Source organism: Salmo salar, chromosome 17 (assembly GCF_965601325.2).
Source record: "Salmo salar chromosome 17, fSalSal1, whole genome shotgun sequence".
Classification (NCBI taxonomy): Eukaryota; Metazoa; Chordata; class Actinopteri; order Salmoniformes; family Salmonidae; genus Salmo; species Salmo salar.
The window spans coordinates 87,558,553-87,582,501 of record NC_138307.1 but is presented as its reverse complement, the minus strand read 5'-3'; the positions used below and the strand labels follow the sequence as shown (position 1 = coordinate 87,582,501).

The 23,949-nt window shown below is 47.3% G+C and overlaps 1 protein-coding gene across 3 annotated transcripts in view; it reads right to left on the bottom strand.

Annotated features, from left to right (window-relative positions):
• The window catches only part of LOC106609851 (rho GTPase-activating protein 8-like), an 82,333-nt gene extending 62,848 nt beyond the window's left edge, over positions 1-19,485 (bottom strand). For all 3 annotated transcript variants that reach the window (XM_082964353.1, XM_082964355.1, XM_082964356.1), the window contains exons 1-3: positions 19,349-19,485; positions 13,847-13,930; positions 754-897 (exon numbers count right to left, since the gene is read on the bottom strand). In XM_082964353.1, coding sequence (XP_082820479.1) covers positions 754-897; positions 13,847-13,892 — 190 coding nt within the window. In that variant the 5' untranslated portion in view covers positions 13,893-13,930; positions 19,349-19,485. The remainder of the gene's footprint in view (positions 1-753; positions 898-13,846; positions 13,931-19,348) is intronic.
• Positions 19,486-23,949: the final 4,464 nt, after the last annotated feature.

Sequence of the window (23,949 nt, the reverse complement as noted above, 5' to 3'; positions counted from 1 at the left end):
ATCCCGTGTCGAGCCACATCGTAGTAGGAGGTGTCCTGTTTACCTGTGACCTGGAGGATCCCGTGTCGAGCCACATCGTAGTAGGAGGTGTCCTGAGTTACCTGGTGTACCTGGAGGATCCCGTGTCGAGCCACATCGTAGTAGGAGGTGTCCTGGTTACCTGTGACCTGGAGGATCCCGTGTCGAGCCACATCTAGTAGGGGGTGTCCTGGACCTGGAGGATCCCGTGTCGAGCCACATCGTAGTAGGGGTGTCCTGTTACCTGTGACCTGGAGGATCCCGTGTCGAGCCACATCGTAGTAGGAGGTGTCCTGGTTACCTGGAGGATCCCGTGTCGAGCCACATCGTAGTAGGGGGTGTCCTGTTTACCTGTGACCTGGAGGATCCCGTGTCGAGCCACATCGTAGTAGGGGGTGTCCTGGTTACCTGGAGGATCCCGTGTCGAGCCACATCGTAGTAGGGGGTGTCCTGTTTACCTGTGACCTGGAGGATCCCGTGTCGAGCCACATCGTAGTAGGAGGTGTCCTGGTTACCTGTGACCTGGAGGATCCCGTGTCGAGCCACATCGTAGTAGGAGGTGTCCTGGTTACCTGTGACCTGGAGGATCCCGTGTCGAGCCACATCGTAGTAGGGGGTGTCCTGGTTACCTGGAGGATCCCGTGCCGAGCCACATCGTAGTAGGAGGTGTCCTGGTTACCTGGAGGATCCCGTGTCGAGCCACATCGTAGTAGGGGTGAGAGGTGTCCTGGTTACCTGTGACCTGGAGGATGCCGTGTCGAGCCACATCGTAGTAGGGGTGAGAGGTGTCCTGGCTGAAGCTGACTCTACGTGGGGGTGGAGGGCGATCCGGACGGTAGCTGTGACGACCCTGTTCCTCATCTTCCTCCTTCTGCAGCTCTGAGGAGACAAATAGAGGGTCGCATTGTTACACCAAAACGGGCCATGTTGCAGTACCAGTCTTAGGCCTTCTCGGTAGACTACTGCGGTTGATGGGATCCTCGGGACGTCCCTAACCCATTTAAAATGGTTAAGGTTAGCAGGGCTCTGGGATCCTCGGGACGTCCCTAACCCATTTAAAATGGTTAAGGTTAGCAGGGCTCTGGGATCCTCGGGACGTCCCTAACCCATTTAAAATGGTTAAGGTTAGCAGGGCTCTGGGATCCTCGGGACGTCCCTAACCCATTTAAAATGGTTAAGGTTAGCAGGGCTCTGGGATCCTCGGGACGTCCCTAACCCATTTAAAATGGTTAAGGTTAGCAGGGCTCTGGGATCCTCGGGACGTCCCTAACCCATTTAAAATGGTTAAGGTTAGCAGGGCTCTGGGATCCTCGGGACGTCCCTAACCCATTTAAAATGGTTAAGGTTAGCAGGGCTCTGGGATCCTCGGGACGTCCCTAACCCATTTAAAATGGTTAAGGTTAGCAGGGCTCTGGGATCCTCGGGACGTCCCTAACCCGTTTAAAATGGTTAAGGTTAGCAGGGCTCTGGGATCCTCGGGACGTCCCTAACCCGTTTAAAATGGTTAAGGTTAGCAGGGCTCTGGGATCCTCGGGACGTCCCTAACCCATTTAAAATGGTTAAGGTTAGCAGGGCTCTGGGATCCTCGGGACGTCCCTAACCCATTTAAAATGGTTAAGGTTAGCAGGGCTCTGGGATCCTCGGGACGTCCCTAACCCATTTAAAATGGTTAAGGTTAGCAGGGCTCTGGGATCCTCGGGACGTCCCTAACCCATTTAAAATGGTTAAGGTCAGCAGGGCTCTGGGATCCTCGGGACGTCCCTAACCCATTTAAAATGGTTAAGGTCAGCAGGGCTCTGGGATCCTCGGGACGTCCCTAACCCATTTAAAATGGTTAAGGTCAGCAGGGCTCTGGGATCCTCGGGACGTCCCTAACCCATTTAAAATGGTTAAGGTTAGCAGGGCTCTGGGATCCTCGGGACGTCCCTAACCCATTTAAAATGGTTAAGGTTAGCAGGGCTCTGGGATCCTCGGGACGTCCCTAACCCATTTAAAATGGTTAAGGTTAGCAGGGCTCTGGGATCCTCGGGACGTCCCTAACCCATTTAAAATGGTTAAGGTTAGCAGGGCTCTGGGATCCTCGGGACGTCCCTAACCCATTTAAAATGGTTAAGGTTAGCAGGGCTCTGGGATCCTCGGGACGTCCCTAACCCATTTAAAATGGTTAAGGTTAGCAGGGCTCTGGGATCCTCGGGACGTCCCTAACCCATTTAAAATGGTTAAGGTTAGCAGGGCTCTGGGATCCTCGGGACGTCCCTAACCCATTTAAAATGGTTAAGGTTAGCAGGGCTCTGGGATCCTCGGGACGTCCCTAACCCATTTAAAATGGTTAAGGTTAGCAGGGCTCTGGGATCCTCGGGACGTCCCTAACCCATTTAAAATGGTTAAGGTTAGCAGGGCTCTGGGATCCTCGGGACGTCCCTAACCCATTTAAAATGGTTAAGGTTAGCAGGGCTCTGGGATCCTCGGGACGTCCCTAACCCATTTAAAATGGTTAAGGTTAGCAGGGCTCTGGGATCCTCGGGACGTCCCTAACCCATTTAAAATGGTTAAGGTTAGCAGGGCTCTGGGATCCTCGGGACGTCCCTAACCCATTTAAAATGGTTAAGGTTAGCAGGGCTCTGGGATCCTCGGGACGTCCCTAACCCATTTAAAATGGTTAAGGTTAGCAGGGCTCTGGGATCCTCGGGACGTCCCTAACCCATTTAAAATGGTTAAGGTTAGCAGGGCTCTGGGATCCTCGGGACGTCCCTAACCCATTTAAAATGGTTAAGGTTAGCAGGGCTCTGGGATCCTCGGGACGTCCCTAACCCATTTAAAATGGTTAAGGTTAGCAGGGCTCTGGGATCCTCGGGACGTCCCTAACCCATTTAAAATGGTTAAGGTTAGCAGGGCTCTGGGATCCTCGGGACGTCCCTAACCCATTTAAAATGGTTAAGGTTAGCAGGGCTCTGGGATCCTCGGGACGTCCCTAACCCATTTAAAATGGTTAAGGTTAGCAGGGCTCTGGGATCCTCGGGACGTCCCTAACCCATTTAAAATGGTTAAGGTTAGCAGGGCTCTGGGATCCTCGGGACGTCCCTAACCCATTTAAAATGGTTAAGGTTAGCAGGGCTCTGGGATCCTCGGGACGTCCCTAACCCATTTAAAATGGTTAAGGTTAGCAGGGCTCTGGGATCCTCGGGACGTCCCTAACCCATTTAAAATGGTTAAGGTTAGCAGGGCTCTGGGATCCTCGGGACGTCCCTAACCCATTTAAAATGGTTAAGGTTAGCAGGGCTCTGGGATCCTCGGGACGTCCCTAACCCATTTAAAATGGTTAAGGTTAGCAGGGCTCTGGGATCCTCGGGACGTCCCTAACCCATTTAAAATGGTTAAGGTTAGCAGGGCTCTGGGATCCTCGGGACGTCCCTAACCCATTTAAAATGGTTAAGGTTAGCAGGGCTCTGGGATCCTCGGGACGTCCCTAACCCATTTAAAATGGTTAAGGTTAGCAGGGCTCTGGGATCCTCGGGACGTCCCTAACCCATTTAAAATGGTTAAGGTTAGCAGGGCTCTGGGATCCTCGGGACGTCCCTAACCCATTTAAAATGGTTAAGGTTAGCAGGGCTCTGGGATCCTCGGGACGTCCCTAACCCATTTAAAATGGTTAAGGTTAGCAGGGCTCTGGGATCCTCGGGACGTCCCTAACCCATTTAAAATGGTTAAGGTTAGCAGGGCTCTGGGATCCTCGGGACGTCCCTAACCCATTTAAAATGGTTAAGGTTAGCAGGGCTCTGGGATCCTCGGGACGTCCCTAACCCATTTAAAATGGTTAAGGTTAGCAGGGCTCTGGGATCCTCGGGACGTCCCTAACCCATTTAAAATGGTTAAGGTTAGCAGGGCTCTGGGATCCTCGGGACGTCCCTAACCCATTTAAAATGGTTAAGGTTAGCAGGGCTCTGGGATCCTCGGGACGTCCCTAACCCATTTAAAATGGTTAAGGTTAGCAGGGCTCTGGGATCCTCGGGACGTCCCTAACCCATTTAAAATGGTTAAGGTTAGCAGGGCTCTGGGATCCTCGGGACGTCCCTAACCCATTTAAAATGGTTAAGGTTAGCAGGGCTCTGGGATCCTCGGGACGTCCCTAACCCATTTAAAATGGTTAAGGTTAGCAGGGCTCTGGGATCCTCGGGACGTCCCTAACCCATTTAAAATGGTTAAGGTTAGCAGGGCTCTGGGATCCTCGGGACGTCCCTAACCCATTTAAAATGGTTAAGGTTAGCAGGGCTCTATAAAATACGTCATTCGGAGAACGCGGACGGAGTCACAGAATCCAGAAAATAAAACGGAATTCAACAATATTCAAAAATCTACTGAACTCAGTAGGGAATCGAACTAAATGTATTGAACTCAATAGGGAATCGAACTAAATGTATTGAACTCAATAGGGAGTCAACTAAATTTATTGAACTCAATAGGGAGTCAACTAAATGTATTGAACTCAATAGGGAGTCAACTAAATGTATTGAACTCAATAGGGAGTCAACTAAATGTATTGAACTCAGTAGGGAATCAACTAAATGTATTGAACTCAGTAGGGAGTCAACTAAATGTATTGAACTCAGTAGGGAGTCAACTAAATGTATTGAACTCAATAGGGAGTCAACTAAATGTATTGAACTCAATAGGGAGTCAACTAAATGTATTGAACTCAATAGGGAATCAACTAAATGTATTGAACTCAGTAGGGAATCAACTAAATGTATTGAACTCAATAGGGAGTCAACTAAATGTATTGAACTCAGTAGGGAATCGAACTAAATGTATTGAACTCAGTAGGGAATCGAACTAAATGTATTGAACTCAATAGGGAATCAACTAAATGTATTGAACTCAGTAGGGAATCAACTAAATGTATTGAACTCAGTAGGGAATCGAACTAAATGTATTGAACTCAATAGGGAATCAACTAAATGTATTGAACTCAGTAGGGAATCGAACTAAATGTATTGAACTCAGTAGGGAATCGAACTAAATGTATTGAACTCAATAGGGAATCAACTAAATGTATTGAACTCAGTAGGGAATCAACTAAATGTATTGAACTCAGTAGGGAATCAACTAAATGTATTGAACTCAATAGGGAATCAACTAAATGTATTGAACTCAATAGGGAATCAACTAAATGTATTGAACTCAATAGGGAATCAACTAAATGTATTGAACTCAATAGGGAATCAACTAAATGTATTGAACTCAATAGGGAATCAACTAAATGTATTGAACTCAGTAGGGAATCAACTAAATGTATTGAACTCAGTAGGGAATCAACTAAATGTATTGAACTCAGTAGGGAATCAACTAAATGTATTGAACTCAGTAGGGAATCAACTAAATGTATTGAACTCAATAGGGAATCGAACTAAATGTATTGAACTCAATAGGGAATCAACTAAATGTATTGAAAATGTATTAAATTTGCCCGAGTTTATCATAAGACATGAACAGAATGCATTAGTGATTTCATTTCCTACAATTTACCGAAGAGACAACGAGAATGTCCCCGTGTGTACAGACCGCTGTCTAGCCGTTAACAACGATTGTAAATGAGAAACCTTCTGGTAGATCAGATTTATTTATATAAAGTATTTTTTCTACATTAGCAGCTGTCAAAGTGCTTCAATTTAGTTGTTTTTCTATTACAATTTATTTCTTTATTTTTAAATAGTGATTTTTGAGAGCGAAAACCCGAGACAGAATCAGGCTAAAAGAATGTACTGGATTGTATAGGGCAATGGATTAGGATTAGGATTTAGGATATGGACATCCCAGGGATCCCGGATAGCACTACACCTTGATTAAACAGCCATGTTGAACCCAAAAAAGTAGATGGTAAACGTCAGTGTTGTTCTGTAGCACACTGAGGAGGTTGATGACAATGTTATACATGCTGTTCTTTCAAAATACGACACATAACTAGTCCTGTACTGACTAGTGACTACTGACTAGGTTATTACGTCACTTCAACGACACATAACTAGTCCTGTACAGACTACCGACTACTGACTAGGTTATTACGTCACTTCAACGACACATAACTAGTCCTGTACTGACTAGACTACTGACTAGGTTATTACGTCACTTCAACGACACATAACTAGTCCTGTACGACTAGTGACTAGGTTATACGTCACTTCAACGACACATAACTAGTCCTGTACAGACTACCGACTACTGACTAGGTTATTACGTCACTTCAACGACACATAACTAGTCCTGTACAGACTAGTGACTAGGTTATGACGTCACTTCAACGACACATAACTAGTCCTGTACAGACTACCGACTACTGACTAGGTTATTACATCACTTCAACGACACATAACTAGTCCTGTACAGACTACCGACTACTGACTAGGTTATTACGTCACTTCAACGACACATAACTAGTCCTGTACTGACTAGTGACTAGGTTATGACATCACTTCAACGACACATAACTAGTCCTGTACAGACTACCGACTACTGACTAGGTTATTACGTCACTTCAACGACACATAACTAGTCCTGTACTGACTAGTGACTAGGTTATGACATCACTTCAACGACACATAACTAGTCCTGTACTGACTAGTGACTAGGTTATGACGTCACTTCAACGACACATAACTAGTCCTGTACAGACTACCGACTAGTGACTAGGTTATTACGTCACTTCAACGACACATAACTAGTCCTGTACTGACTAGTGACTACTGACTAGGTTATTACGTCACTTCAACGACACATAACTAGTCCTGTACTGACTAGTGACTAGGTTATGACGTCACTTCAACGACACATAACTAGTCCTGTACAGACTACCGACTACTGACTAGGTTATTACATCACTTCAACGACACATAACTAGTCGTGTACTGACTAGTGACTAGGTTATGACATCACTTCAACGACACATAACTAGTCCTGTACTGACTAGTGACTAGGTTATGACGTCACTTCAACGACACATAACTAGTCCTGTACAGACTACTGACTAGGTTATGACGTCACTTCAACGACACATAACTAGTCCTGTACAGACTACCGACTAGTGACTAGGTTATGACATCACTTCAACGACACATAACTAGTCCTGTACAGACTACTGACTAGTGACTAGGTTATGACATCACTTCAACGACACATAACTAGTCCTGTACAGACTACTGACTAGTGACTAGGTTATGACGTCACTTCAACGACACATAACTAGTCCTGTACAGACTACCGACTAGGTTATGACATCACTTCAATGACACATAACTAGTCCTGTACAGACTAGTGACTAGGTTATGACATCACTTCAACGACACATAACTAGTCCTGTACAGACTACCGACTAGGTTATGACATCACTTCAATGACACATAACTAGTCCTGTACAGACTACCGACTAGTGACTAGGTTATGACATCACTTCAACGACACATAACTAGTCCTGTACAGACTACCGACTACTGACTAGGTTATGACGTCACTTCAACGACACATAACTAGTCCTGTACAGACTAGTGACTAGGTTATGACATCACTTCAACGACACATAACTAGTCCTGTACAGACTACTGACTAGGTTATGACGTCACTTCAACGACACATAACTAGTCCTGTACAGACTACCGACTAGTGACTACATTTTACATTTTACATTTTAGTCATTTAGCAGACGCTCTTATCCAGAGCGACTTACAAATTGGTGCATTCACCTTATAATATCCAGTGGAACAACCACTTTACAATAGTGCATCTAAATCTTTTAAGGGGGGGGTTAGAAGGATTACTAGGTTATGACTAGGTTATGACATCACTTCAACGACACATAACTAGTCCTGTACAGACTACTACTACTGACTAGGTTATGACATCACTTCAACGACACATAACTAGTCCTGTACAGACTACCGACTAGTGACTAGGTTATGACATCACTTCAACGACACATAACTAGTCCTGTACAGACTACTACTACTGACTAGGTTATGACATCACTTCAACGACACATAACTAGTCCTGTACAGACTAGTGACTAGGTTATGACATCACTTCAACGACACATAACTAGTCCTGTACAGACTACCGACTAGGTTATGACATCACTTTAATGACACATAACTAGTCCTGTACAGACTACCGACTAGTGACTAGGTTATGACATCACTTCAACGACACATAACTAGTCCTGTACAGACTACTACTACTGACTAGGTTATGACATCACTTCAACGACACATAACTAGTCCTGTACAGACTACTGACTAGGTTATGACATCACTTCAACGACACATAACTAGTCCTGTACAGACTACTGACTAGTGACTAGGTTATGACGTCACTTCAACGACACATAACTAGTCCTGTACAGACTACCGACTAGTGACTAGGTTATGACGTCACTTCAACGACACATAACTAGTCCTGTACAGACTACCGACTAGTGACTAGGTTATGACATCACTTCAACGACACATAACTAGTCCTGTACAGACTACAGACTACTGACTAGGTTATGGGCCCATTCCCGTCTAAACATTTTGATTAATAACAATAATATATAACAACCATATAAATCTCTCCTCTATAAATTCACATCCACTTCCTGGGTCGTGTTGGGTCTTTCCTGTCCGTTGCTGTTTCCGCCAACCGAAAAACTGATAATCCACAGAAAACAAAAAAAAACGGATTAAAAAGAGAAAAAATATCCAAAACAGAGACTGGAAACTGTGTCCTAATCTAGATGGGTGTTTACCCTGCTCTGCCCGGCGGTCCAGAGGGAAGGAAACCACAATTACTGATTGTGTCCCAAATGACACCCTATTTCGCTATAGAGGAGACTACTTATGAGCAGAGCCCTAAGGGCCCTTGTCAAGTGTAGTGTACTGATATATATATAGTGAGCCGATGTTGGGAAAAGCTACCCAGAGTTCTCTGTTGTTTATTCTGGGGGACAATGAGACCATTTAATCTTCTGGTCTCATAATGTCTACCGGGATAGTTCCAACAACAATACAGGTCTCAACACTACTGTTCAGTCTAACTAGTGGACTAACTGTGGAACGGCTCAGTCTAACTAATGGACTAACTGTGGAACGGCTCAGTCTAACTAATGGACTAACTGTGGAACGGCTCAGTCTAACTAATGGACTAACTGTGGAACGGCTCAGTCTAACTAAGTGGACTAACTGTGGAACGGCTCAGTCTAACTAGTGGACTAACTGTGGAACGGCTCAGTCTAACTAATGGACTAACTGTGGAACGGCTCAGTCTAACTAGTGGACTAACTGTGGAACGGCTCAGTCTAACTAATGGACTAACTGTGGAATGGGGAGACTACTGCTCAGTCTAACTAGTGGACTAACTGTGGAACGGCTCAGTCTAACTATGGACTAACTGTGGAACGGCTCAGTCTAACTAATGGACTAACTGTGGAATGGGGAGACTACTGCTCAGTCTAACTAATGGACTAACTGTGGAACGGCTCAGTCTAACTAGTGGACTAACTGTGGAACGGCTCAGTCTAACTAGTGGACTAACTGTGGAATGGGGAGATACTGCTCAGTCTAACTAATGGACTAACTGTGGAACGGCTCAGTCTAACTAATGGACTAACTGTGGAACGGCTCAGTCTAACTAATGGACTAACTGTGGAACGGCTCAGTCTAACTAGTGGACTAACTGTGGAACGGCTCAGTCTAACTAGTGGACTAACTGTGGAACGGCTCAGTCTAACTAGTGGACTAACTGTGGAACGGCTCAGTCTAACTACTGGACTAACTGTGGAACGGCTCAGTCTAACTAATGGACTAACTGTGGAACGGCTCAGTCTAACTAATGGACTAACTGTGGAACGGCTCAGTCTAACTAGTGGACTAACTGTGGAATGGGGAGAATATTCTTAACGATCCTCCTTCCAGGAATAAACATTGGAAGGAGAACACAGTCAGCTGTGGTCACAAAAAACATCAAAGACGTGTTGATATTCTAGGTACTTTCCAGCTGCTTGGTTTTCCTTGAAGTGGTGTGACGGAATGGTAAGCAGCTAACACTCGGCCAGATGACCTCCCAGTCCTTGGCTTGGCAGAGAGGAGGAAGGAGGGAGGGAGAGAGGAGGAAGGAGGGGGGGAGAGAGGAGGAAGGAGGGAGAGAGGAGGAAGGAGGGAGAGAGGAGGAAGGAGGGAGAGAGGAGGAAGGAGGGAGAGGAGGAAGGAGGCGGAGGGAGGAAGGAGGCAGAGAGGAGGAAGGAGAGAGAGAGGAAGGAGGCAGAGAGGAGGAAGGAGAGAGAGAGAGAGGAGGAAGGAAGGAGGCAGAGAGGAAGAAGAGAGGAGGACGGAGGGAGAGAAGAGGAAGGAGAGAGAGAGGAGAAGGAGGCGGAGGAGGAAGGAGGCAGAGAGGAGGAAGGAGGGAGAGAGGAGGAAGGAGGGAGAGAGGAGGAAGGAGAGAGAGGAGGAAGGAGGCGGAGGGAGGAAGGAGGCAGAGAGGAGGAAGGAGAGAGAGAGGAAGGAGGAAGGAAGGAAGGAGGCAGAGAGGAGGAAGGAGGGAAGGAGGAGGAAGGAGGGAGGGAGGAGGAAGGAGGGAGGGAGAGAGGAGGGAGGGAGAGAGGAGGAGGAGGAGGGAGGGAGAGAGGAGGGAGGAGGGAGGGAGAGGGGAGGGAGGAGGGAGGGAGAGAGGAAGGAGGGAGGGAGAGAGGAGGAAGGAGGGAGGGAGGGAGGAGGAGGAGGAGGAGGAGGGAGGGAGGGAGAGAGGAGGAAGGAGGGAGGAGAGGAGGAAGGAGGGAGGGAGAGAGGAGGGAGGAGGGAGGGAGAGAGGAGGAAGGAGGGAGAGAGAGAGGAGGAAGGAGGGAGGGAGAGAGGAGGAAGGAGGGAGAGAGAGAGGAGGAAGGAGGGAGAGAGAGAGGAGGAAGGAGGGAGGGAGAGAGGAGGAAGGAGGGAGGGAGAGAGGAGGGAGGGAGGAGGAAGGAGGGAGGGAGAGAGGAGGAAGGAGGGAGGGAGAGAGGAGGAAGGAGGGAGGGAGAGAGGAGGGAGGGAGGAGGAAGGAGGGAGGAGAGAGGAGGAGGAGGGAGAGAGGAGGAGGAGGGAGAGGGAGGAAGGAGGGAGGGAGGAGGAGGAGGGAGGGAGGGAGGAGGAGGGAGGGAGAGGAGGAAGGAGGGAGGAGAGAGGAGGGAGGGAGGAGGAGGAGGGAGGAGGAGGAAGGAGGGAGGGAGGAGGAGGAAGGAGGGAGGGAGAGAGGAGGAAGGAGGGAGGGAGAGAGGAGGAAGGAGGGAGAGGGAGGAAGGAGGGAGAGTGGAGGAAGGAGGGAGAGAGGAGGAGGAGGGAGGGAGAGGAGGGAGGGAGGAGGAAGGAGGGAGGGAGAGAGGAGGGAGGGGGAGGGAGAGAGGAGGAGAGAGGAGGGAGGGAGGGAGAGAGGAGGAAGGGGGAGGAGGAAGGAGGGAGGAGAGAGGAGGAAGGAGGGAGGGAGAGAGGAGGAAGGGAGGAGGAGGAGGAGGGAGAGTGGAGGAAGGAGGGAGAGTGGAGGAAGGAGGGAGAGTGGAGGAAGGAGGGAGAGTGGAGGAAGGAGGGAGAGAGGAAGAAGGAGGGAGAGAGGAGAGGAGGGAGGGAGAGAGGAGGAAGGAAGGAGGGAGGGAGAGAGGAGGAAGGAGGGAGAGTGGAGGAAGGAGGGAGAGAGGAGGAGGAGAGGGAGAGGAGGGAGGAGAGAGGAGGGAGGGAGAGAGGAGGAAGAAGGGAGAGAGGAGGAAGGAGGCAGAGAGGAGGAAGGAGGCAGAGAGGAGGAAGGAGGCAGAGAGGAGGAAGGAGGCAGAGAGGAGGAAGGAGGGAGAGGAGGAAGGAGGGAGAGAGGGGGAAGGAGGGAGAGAGGAGGAAGGAGGGAGAGAGGAGCTGGCACTAAGCCCTGCCCAGATTTGTTCATTAACAATGACCAGCTACCAGCTTCCCTCCTCCTCCTCCTCCTCCTCCTCCTCTCCCTCTCCAAGCCCCTCCAGATACAATTACGAGCTGGGCCTCTTATCAGCAAGATGACCCGTCCTCCTCCTTCATATACCTCCTCCTCCTCCTCCTCCATATCCCCTCTCCCTCCTCCTTCATATCCCCTCTCCCCTCTCCTCCTCCTTCATATCCCCTCTCCTCCTCCATATCCTCTCTCCTCCTCCTCCTCCATATCCCCTCTCCTCCCTCTCCTCCTCCTCCTCCATATCCCACTCCTCCTCCTCCTCCTCCATATCCCCTCTCCTCCTCCTTCATATCCCCTCTCCTCCTCCTCCATATCCCCTCTCCTCCTCCTCCATATCCCCTCTCCTCCTCCTTCATATCCCCTCTCCTCCTCCTTCATATCCCCTCTCCTCCTCCTCCTCCTTCATATCCCTCTCCTCCTCCATATCCCCTCTCCTCCTCCATATCCCTCCTCCTCCTCCTCCTTCATATCCCTCTCCTCCTCCTTCTTGCAAGATTGCCCGTTCTAAAAACAGCTTTGTATGGTGAGGTGCAGAATGTGGTTGGGAGGAAACTAAGCCTGTTTGTGTTTGGGTCCCCTGACTGAATCATATCCTCTGTTCCAGAGAACACAGTCAGTAAGTCTGACTCACAGAGGAGGAGGGGGTCAGACAGATCTTAGCTACATGGCCAATGACAGCCTGAGTGTTTGTGGGTCATGGTGAGAGATTGGTACCTCTTCAGTTAGATCTCGGGCATTGATCATTTCCCCCTTCTAATACCCATGATGCTGTAGGAGACAGACAAGATGCAGACGACGCAGTCTCGCTATGTTTGAAGACGCGGCCTCGTTGCGTTTGAAGACGCGGCCCCGTTGCGTTTGAAGACGCGGCCCCGTTGCGTTTGAAGACGCGGCCCCGTTGCGTTTGAAGACGCGGCCCCGCGTTGCGTTTGAAGACGCGGCCCCGTTGCGTTTGAAGACGCGGCCCCCCGTTGCGTTTGAAGACGCGGCCCCGTTGCGTTTGAAGACGCGGCCCCGTTGCGTTTGAAGACGCGGCCTCGTTGCGTTTGAAATGAGAACATTTGTGACAGACCTACTTTTAATTACGATTCGGCTGCACATTAATTTCACCTCATGTTTAATGTGTCTGCATTGAAAATGTGCAATAAATATTGTTGAAATGTTATTGAAATGTAGTACTTTGATAATTAGATATACATATAGAAGAACTAGATATGACCCCTAATCATAGAGCACGTTAGACATTTTAATGGTTTGTTAATTAGAGCTACATATGACCCCAAATCTGGATCTCTTTGAATTCTAACTGGTATATATATATATATATATATATATATATATATATATATATATATATATATATATATAATATATATATATATATATATATATATAGTGGTAATAATATATATATAGTGGTAATAATATATATATAGTGGTAATAATATATTTATATAACATACATACATACATACATATATATATATACATATACATATATATATATATATATATATATATACATACATACATACATACATACATACATATATAGTGGTAATAATATATTTATATAACATATATATATAAAGTGGTAATAATATATATAGTGGTAATAATATATTTATATAACATATATATATAAAGTGGTAATAATATATATAGTGGTAATAATATATTTATATAACATATATATAGTGGTAATAATATATATATATATATATATAGTGGTATATATATATTTAGAGGAATAGAAGGTAGGAAGACGATGTAGATTTTATGTGTTTCATGGATAGGACGAATAGTGTTACAATCTCAACTATTAAATAGTGTGTGTGTGTGTGTGTGTGTGTGTGTGTGTCACCTATTTCAGCCAGCTGCTCCAGATCAGTAGCTGAGATCGTTGCCATTGAACTCTGGTTTTCACTTTCACCTTTCACTGTCAACACTGAAAACACAGATCACATGATTATGTAAACACCTTAGACCCCGTCTCATTACCACTGTAGACCCCGTCTGTCTCATTACCCCTGGAGACCCCGTCTGTCTCATTACCCCTGGAGACCCCGCGTCTCATTACCCTGGAGACCCGTCTCATTACCCTGAGACCCCGTCTCATTACCCCTGAGACCCCGTCTCATTACCCCTGGAGACCCCGTCTCATTACCCCTGTAGACCCCGTCTCATTACCCTGGAGACCCCGTCTCATTACCCTGGACCCCGTCTGTCTCATTACCCCTGGAGACCCCGTCTCATTACCCCTGAACCCCGTCTCATTACCCTGGAGACCCCGTCTGTCTCATTACCCCGGACCCCGTCTGTCTCATTACCCCTGGAGACCCCGTCTCATTACCCCTGAGACCCCGTCTCATTACCACCGTAGAGCGTCTCATTACCCCGGACCCCGTCTGTCTCATTACCCCTGGAGACCCCGTCTGTAGACCCCGTCTCATTACCCCGGAGCGTCTCATTACCCCTGGAACCCCGTCTCATTACCCCTGGAGACCCCGTCTCATTACCCCTGGAGACCCCGTCTCATTACCCCTGGAGACTCCGTCAGGACCCCTACCCAGGACACCTGGGGGTTGACTGTTGCACCCTACCAGGACACCTGGGGGTTGACTGTGGGACCTTACCCAGTACACCTGGGGGTTGACTGTGGGACCCCTACCCAGTACACCTGGGGGTTTGACTGTGGGACCCTACCCAGTACACCTGGGGGTTGACTGTGGGACCCTACCCAGTACACCTGGGGGTTGACTGTGGGACCCTACCCAGTACACCTGGGGGTTGACTGTGGGACCTTACCCAGTACACCTGGGGGTTGACTGTGGGACCCTACCCAGTACACCTGGGGGTTGACTGTGGGACCCTACCCAGTACACCTGGGGGTTGACTGTGGGACCCTACCCAGTACACCTGGGGGTTGACTGTGGGACCCTACCCAGTACACCTGGGGGTTGACTGTGGGACCCTACCCAGTACACCTGGGGGTTGTACTGTGGGACCCTACCCAGTACACCTGGGGGTTGACTGTAGGACCTTACCCAGTACACCTGGGGGTTGACTGTGGGACCCTACCCAGTACACCTGGGGGTTGACTGTAGTGACCCTACCCAGTACACCTGGGGGTTGACTGTGTGACCCTACCCAGTACACCTGGGGGTTGACTGTAGGACCCTACCCAGTACACCTGGGGGTTGACTGTTGCACCCTACCAGTACACCTGGGGGTTGACTGTGGGACCTTACCCAGTACACCTGGGGGTTGACTGTGGGACCCTACCCAGTACACCTGGGGGTTGACTGTGGGACCCTACCCAGTACACCTGGGGGTTGACTGTGGGACCCTACCCAGTACACCTGGGGGTTGACTGTGGGACCTTACCCAGTACACCTGGGGGTTGACACCTGGGGGTTGACTGTGGGACCCTACCCAGTACACCTGGGGGTTGACTGTGGGACCCTACCCAGTACACCTGGGGGTTGACTGTGGGACCCTACCCAGTACACCTGGGGGTTGACTGTGGGACCCTACCCAGTACACCTGGGGGTTGACTGTGGGACCCTACCCAGTACACCTGGGGGTTGACTGTGGGACCCTACCCAGTACACCTGGGGGTTGACTGTGGGACCCTACCCAGTACACCTGGGGGTTGACTGTGGGACCCTACCCAGTACACCTGGGGGTTGACTGTGGGACCCTACCCAGTACACCTGGGGGTTGACTGTGGGACCCTACCCAGTACACCTGGGGGTTGACTGTGGGACCCTACCCAGTACACCTGGGGGTTGACTGTGGGACCCTACCCAGTACACCTGGGGGTTGACTGTGGGACCCTACCCAGTACACCTGGGGGTTGACTGTGGGACCCTACCCAGTACACCTGGGGGTTGACTGTGGGACCCTACCCAGTACACCTGGGGGTTGACTGTGGGACCCTACCCAGTACACCTGGGGGTTGACTGTGGGACCCTACCCAGTACACCTGGGGGTTGACTGTGGGACCCTACCCAGTACACCTGGGGGTTGACTGTGGGACCCTACCCAGTACACCTGGGGGTTGACTGTGGGACCCTACCCAGTACACCTGGGGGTTGACTGTGGGACCCTACCCAGTACACCTGGGGGTTGACTGTGGGACCCTACCCAGTACACCTGGGGGTTGACTGTGGGACCCTACCCAATACACCTGGGGGTTGACTGTGGGACCCTACCCAATACACCTGGGGGTTGACTGTGTGACCCTACCCAGTACACCTGGGGGTTGACTGTGGGACCCTACCCAGTACACCTGGGGGTTGACTGTGGGACCCTACCCAGTACACCTGGGGGTTGACTGTGGGACCCTACCCAGTACACCTGGGGGTTGACTGTGGGACCCTACCCAGTACACCTGGGGGTTGACTGTGGGACCCTACCCAGTACACCTGGGGGTTGACTGTGGGACCCTACCCAGTACACCTGGGGGTTGACTGTTGGACCCTACCCAGTACACCTGGGGGTTGACTGTGGGACCCTACCCAGTACACCTGGGGGTTGACTGTGGGACCCTACCCAGTACACCTGGGGGTTGACTGTGGGACCCTACCCAGTACACCTGGAGGCTGACTGCACATACTGTAGGCCAGCTATAGATTCTAGGCCACTTAACATGATATAACCAAAGATTTGTGGTGTCCATTACTGGGGGGTTTACAGGAAACACTGTATGTAACAGGCTGACCACACCGCACACGACTCGAGCGACGCAAAATAAATCTACACATAATATGTTATTCAATCTTCACACCCACACTGCTCTCTCTCTCTACGCTTGATGCGCTGCAAGTCCCGCTTCTCCCATCTCCTCATTGGATGTTAGGAGCATATACCCACATGCCATCTCCTCATTGGTTGTTAGGAGCATATACCCACATGCCATCTCCTCATTGGATGTTAGGAGCGTATACCCGCATGCCATCTCCTCATTGGATGTTAGGAGCATATACCCACATGCCATCTCCTCATTGGTTGTTAGGAGCATATACCCACATGCCATCTCCTCATTGGATGTTAGGATCATATACCCACATGCCGTCTCCTCATTGGATGTTAGGAGCATATACCATCTCCTCATTGGATGTTAGGAGCATATACCCACATGCCATCTCCTCATTGGATGTTAGGAGTATATACCATCTCCTCATTGGATGTTAGGAGCATATACCCACATGCCGTCTCCTCATTGGATGTTAGGAGCATATACCCACATGCCATCTCCTCATTGGATGTTAGGAGCATATACCCACATGCCATCTCCTCATTGGATGTTAGGAGCATATACCCACATGCCATCTCCTCATTGGATGATAGGAGCATATACCATCTCCTCATTGGATGTTAGGAGCATATACCATCTCCTCATTGGATGTTAGGAGCATATACCCACATGCCATCTCCTCATTGGATGTTAGGAGCATATACCATCTCCTCATTGGATGTTAGGAGCATATACCCACGTGGGTGATTGAAAGATGAACTGAGGTCTCCAGTCCAGCTGGTGGTGGTAATGCACCTTAAAGTTGTTTGCCAACCACAATATAAAGTCCACAGAAGAAGAATGAAGAGGAGAGACGACTAGAAATGGTTGACTGGTTTTTTTATCTGTGGATTAATTGTCAGAGTAGAGGACCTTGTGCATTTCAGGTAAAATAACAACCCAATGTTTAATCCCGGTTTTGATATTTCCAGCTGCGTGTCCTGACGGCGTCTGGTGTGGGTGGACAACAACACACGGTCCGTTCTGCATGTTAGTTCAACTCTCTGGCGGCGGGTTTGTACGGGGTTAATGTAACGCCCAGTAATGGACAAACAACCTCTTTGGTTATATCACATGATCTGGTTTACAATCTGTAATGAACTCTAGGAAGGTTTAACATCAGTTGAGTGGTGAATTTATAAAATGGTTACCCGGAGGATACAGAAATTATATAAACCTATTGACAGGGATGACGGAAATGATCCCACTAAAGGAGAACAATATTTTCCTCATCTACATTGCATGCTGGGAAAGGGTTTCATTTTTTAAAAATCAGCTTGTGTGCGACTCCTGTTGTTTTTGATCCAAGTAGCCACATAAGTAACTAGGCAAATATCAGAGGTAAAAGTTGGTTTTATATTTCATACATTCGAACAGACATTCGCTAAAAGCCATTTCAAAACGTATAAATCAATAACTAATTCACCGTTTGTCGCAGAAACATCAAACGATGTATGATTTATTCTATGAAATGTCTAGCTTACTCTCACAACTTTCGTTTTCAATGAAAAATTCCAGTTTTGAAGAAATAAATAAAATCTCAAATATTGCATTTTAAAAGATGAACAAATCAATAACTAATTCAGTGATTTTCACTTTTTTTCGGAGACAATATGCATTTATTTGCAATAACTTTTAAAAATAAATGTTTAATTTCAAGTGCAATTTGTTCTATATGAAATTAGACAATATTTACATAAAAATTTTACAATGTTTTCCATCTTAAATGGTATGCCAAAGTAATGTTTGTATTGTTAGTGCAACAGTTCCACATGTTAAAGTAGTTACAAGGCACAACAGTCATATATATATATATATATATATATATATATATATATATAAAATTTAACAGCAAACAGGCCCCTTCAATTATTTTCTATCTTGTCTTTGTTGAAGTCCTTTGTCGTCATCCCCAAACAAGCTGAATGGTTTCCATCTCTGTGACAAACAGTGAATTAGTTATTGATTTTATAGATTTGATGTTTTTCTATCAAGTCAAAACTGGAATTTCTACTCAAAACCAAAAAAGTTGTAAAAGTATACTAGACATTTATAAAAAACAAATCATATCTAGCTTGATGATTCTGTGACAAACGGTGAATTAGTTATTGATTTTTTTACATTTTTAAATGTATTTTTTTGGTCGAATGCGTGATGAATGTGTGACTATAAAACCAACTTTACTTCAGTACAAAAGTCTCACGTCTTTCAATGTTTTCTCATAACACAGAATAACTAGACGACCTGAGCAGATGTGCTCCTGTTCTGTCCGTTCAGTTTAACATGCACAGTCTCCTACACACTATTATTCCTGTATTAAACCAGACTGGAACACAACTGGAAGAGAAGAATCCTTTATTAAATCCGGTAAAAAACGGACGAGACTACGGAAAAAGGCGTGAAGGACGGAAACATTCCGCGTGTGCGATTGATTCTCAACTACACCTGGACACAACTCCTTGATAACGGATTAAAATAACGTTAGTTTTCTAACTATTCTGACCCGAAACACAACATGAGAACAACGCCATGATCCTACTAAGAACAATGAAATATGACCCTTACCTCCGTAGCGGTTTGAATAGGAGACATGTTCTGCTCAGGTGTTTCTGGAACTAAACTTCCTCTTCCATGCTGACAGGGTAATGCGCATGCTCAAACAGAGTCCTCCTGTGGTATTCAATCAAACCAGTAGTCCGATATGGGGAAGAAAGAAAAAGTAGGAATTAAAAATGGTAAGAAAACGAAAGTAAGTCCAGTGTTATATTCTTCTTCTCCCCTGATTACAAGGAAGTGAATGTCTAAAAGACAGAAAATATTTGACTTTATAACAAGAAGGGGAAATGTAGATGGCTGTCTGAAATCTCCAAATATTGCAATTATATGCTGTCTCGATGGACAAATTGTTCAACGGGACTTCAGGTTTCCTGAATTATTATATTTGTGCTAAAAGAGGTTGGTTGGTGGTGAAAGCAGGAAGTCTTCTATGTCTAACGATGAGTAGGCCCTCGGTAGGCTGCACTCTAGTGTATTTCATGACGACATTTTTTATTTTCTATTTGTTTTTCTATTGTGTTATTGGACTGTACGTTTGTTTATGTGTAACTCTGTGTTGTTGTATGTTGTCCCACTGCTTTGCTTTATCTTGGCCAGGTCGCAGTTTTAAATGAGAACTTGATCTCAACTAGCCTACCTGGTTAAATAAAGGACTTGTTCTCAACTAGCCTAACCTGGTTAAATAAAGGACTTGTTCTCAACTAGCCTACCTGGTTAAATAAAGGACTTGTTCTCAACTAGCCTACCTGGTTAAATAAAGGTGAAATAAAAATAAATAAAAAATTTGTCGAAGCTCATTTTTGCCATGTGGGTTTTATGCTAGCTAAAAATTCCCTCTTTGAAGTTGGTAGCTAACTGGAGAATTCATCTTTAGGAGGGCTGTTATATCCCGTCTACTACTCTTCATTCCTCCATGCTGTGTGTGTCCCGTGATCGCAGCTTTGGAAATAAAATGACTATCCATCCATTACTCCTTCCTGTGTCGACTCACGGACTGGAGGGACGGGACAAGGAAGGTCACACCTACAGAAACATACTGGTCCTGTAGCCTATAGAAACATACTGGTCCTGTAGCCTATAGAAACATACTGGTCCTGTAGCCTATAGAAACATACTGGTCCTGTAGCCTATAGAAACATTCTGGTCCTGTAGCCTATAGAAACATACTGGTCCTGTAGCCTATAGAAACATACTGGTCCTGTAGCCTATAGAAACATACTGGTCCTGTAGCCTACAGAAACATACCGGTCCTGTAGGCTATAGAAACATACTGGTCCTGTAGGCTATAGAAACATACTGGTCCTGTAGGCTATATAAACATACTGGTCCTGTAGCCTACAGAAACATACTGGTCCTGTAGCCTATAGAAACATACTGGTCCTGTAGCTATAGAAATATACTGGTCCTGTAGCCTACTGAAACATTCTGGTCCTGTAGCCTATAGAAACATACTGGTCCTGTAGCCTATAGAAACATACTGGTCCTGTAGCCTATAGAAATATACTGGTCCTGTAGCCTACTGAAACATTCTGGTCCTGTAGCCTATAGAAACATTCTGGTCCTGTAGCCTATAGAAACATACTGGTCCTGTAGCCTATAGAAACATTCTGGTCCTGTAGCCTACAGAAACATTCTGGCCCTGTAGGCTATAGAAACATTCTGGTCCTGTAGCCTATAGAAACATAGTGGTCCTATAGCCTACTGAAACATACTGGTCCTGTAGCCTACAGAAACATACTGGTCCTGTAGCCTGTAGAAACATACTGGTCCTGTAGCCTGTAGAAACATACTGGTCCTGTAGGCTATAGAAACATACTGGTCCTGTAGCCTGTAGAAACATACTGGTCCTGTAGCCTGTAGAAACATACTGGTCCTGTAGGCTATATAAACATACTGGTCCTGTAGCCTACAGAAACATACTGGTCCTGTAGCCTACAGAAACATACTGGTCCTGTAGCCTACAGAAACATACTGGTCCTGTAGCCTATAGAAACATTCTGGTCCTGTAGCCTACAGAAACATTCTGGTCCTGTAGCCTACAGAAACATTCTGGCCCTGTAGGCTATAGAAACATACTGGACCTGTAGCCTACAGAAACATACTGGTCCTGTAGCCTACAGAAACATACTGGTCCTGTAGCCTACAAAAACATACTGGACCTGTAGCCTACAGAAACATACTGGTCCTGTAGCCTACAGAAACATACTGGTCCTGTAGCCTACAGAAACATACTGGTCCTGTAGCCTATAGAAACATACTGGTCCTGTAGCCTATAGAAACATACTGGTCCTGTAGCCTATAGAAACATACTGGTCCTGTAGCCTACAGAAACATACTGACTCTGTTCTCCATTGTATAGGATCAATACCATAACTCTACCTCTGTTGTATAGGATCAATACCACAACTCTACCTCTGTTGTATAGGATCAATACCACAACTCTACCTCTGTTGTATAGGATCAATACCACAACTCTACCTCTGTTCTCCGTTATATAGGATCAATACCACAACTCTACCTCTGGTCTCCGTTATATAGGATCAATACCACAACTCTACCTAGACTCTGGATATCATAACTGTGTTGGTTCAATGCCAAATATTTACCTTATTGTTCTGCTTGTATTACCCCAGTTTGTTTATCTATAGACCTACAGTAACCAACATTTACATTATTTTCTTTGCTAATATCGCACATTTCTCTTCTCTGCAATCCGACCTGACAGCCCGTCTGGCCCGTCTCCCTCTATCACCCAGCAGTGAGACGTTCTTCAGATCTGGCAGACCGTCTGGCCCGTCTCCCTCTATCACCCAGCAGTGAGACGTTCTTCAGATCTGGCAGACCGTCTGGCCCGTCTCCCTCTATCACCCAGCAGTGAGACGTTCTTCAGATCTGGCAGACCGTCTGGCCCGTCTCCCTCTATCACCCAGCAGTGAGACGTTCTTCAGATCTGGCAGACCGTCTGGCCCGTCTCCCTCTATCACCCAGCAGTGAGACGTTCTTCAGATCTGGCAGACCGTCTGGCCCGTCTCCCTCTATCACCCAGCAGTGAGACGTTCTTCAGATCTGGCAGACCGTCTGGCCCGTCTCCCTCTATCACCCAGCAGTGAGACGTTCTTCAGATCTGGCAGACCGTCTGGCCCGTCTCCCTCTATCACCCAGCAGTGAGACGTTCTTCAGATCTGGCAGACCGTCTGGCCCGTCTCCCTCTATCACCCAGCAGTGAGACGTTCTTCAGATCTGGCAGACCGTCTGGCCCGTCTCCCTCTATCACCCAGCAGTGAGACGTTCTTCAGATCTGGCAGACCGTCTGGCCCGTCTCCCTCTATCACCCAGCAGTGAGACGTTCTTCAGATCTGGCAGACCGTCTGGCCCGTCTCCCTCTATCACCCAGCAGTGAGACGTTCTTCAGATCTGGCAGACCGTCTGGCCCGTGTCAGTCAAATGTTCTCAGCTGTCCTCTGCTTCCAACCTTCTACTTCTTTAAATACCAGCCTCCTGTGCATCCATCTCTACCCTTTTTAATATCCTGGTCTTTCCCTGTGCAGTGATGGACAGCTGACTGATATCTCTATGAAAAACTGTGTGTGTGTGTGTGTGTGTGTGTGTGTGTGTGTGTGTGTGTGTGTGTGTGTGTGTGTGTGTGTGTGTGTGTGTGTGTGTCCATTTTTCCCTGTGCCGTGATGGACAGCTGACTGATGTGTGTCAGTCTGACATTTTAACATCTTGACCATGTTCTGTTATAATCTCCACCCGGCACAGCCAGAAGAGGACTGGCCACCCCTCATAGCCTGGTTCCTCTCTAGGTTTCTTCCTAGGTTTTTGGCCTTTCTAGGGAGTTTTTCCTAGGGAGTTTTTCCTAGCCACTGTGCTTCTACACCTGCATTGCTTGCTGTTTGGGGTTTTAGGCTGGGTTTCTGTACAGCACTTTGAGAATATCAGCTGACGTACGAAGGGCTTTATAAATACATTTGATTTGATCTGTCTGTCCCCTATCCCCCTATCGGCCCTGGTTAAAAGAAGTGCACTATATAGGGAATAGGGTGTCATTTGGGAAGTAGATTTGAGCTATTGGAGGTGAGTCAGTCAGAGCGGACAGACGGACGGGCGGACAGACAGACAGACAGACAGACAGACAGACAGACAGACAGACAGACATTCGCATTAAAGAACAGGATGAGCTATCATCAGCCACTTCTTATAACCAATGTAGTGTAGTAGTGACCCCTACTGGTAAAACCTTTCCTTCTGCGATTTAACAGGGATCACACATTGCTTCTGATTGCTGTTTCCTCACTGCCCGGAAAATGGGAAAAACATTTTGGTGAATAACATCTGAAAATAAGTGACACGCAGTCAAAACATGAATACATAGATTGTTTTGATAACCAGCATCATAGACCAATGATGCTAAAAGATTATCACATGGTAAATTCACATGTGTTTTGTCTTTACACTCCCTGACATGGCTGTTCACATCCTGAATCACATCCTGTCGTCTGGCAGCAGTCCTGTCGTCTGGCAGCAGTCCTGTCGTCTGGCAGCAGTCCTGTCGTCTGGCAGCAGTCCTGTCGTCTGGCAGCAGTCCTGTCGTCTGGCAGCAGTCCTGT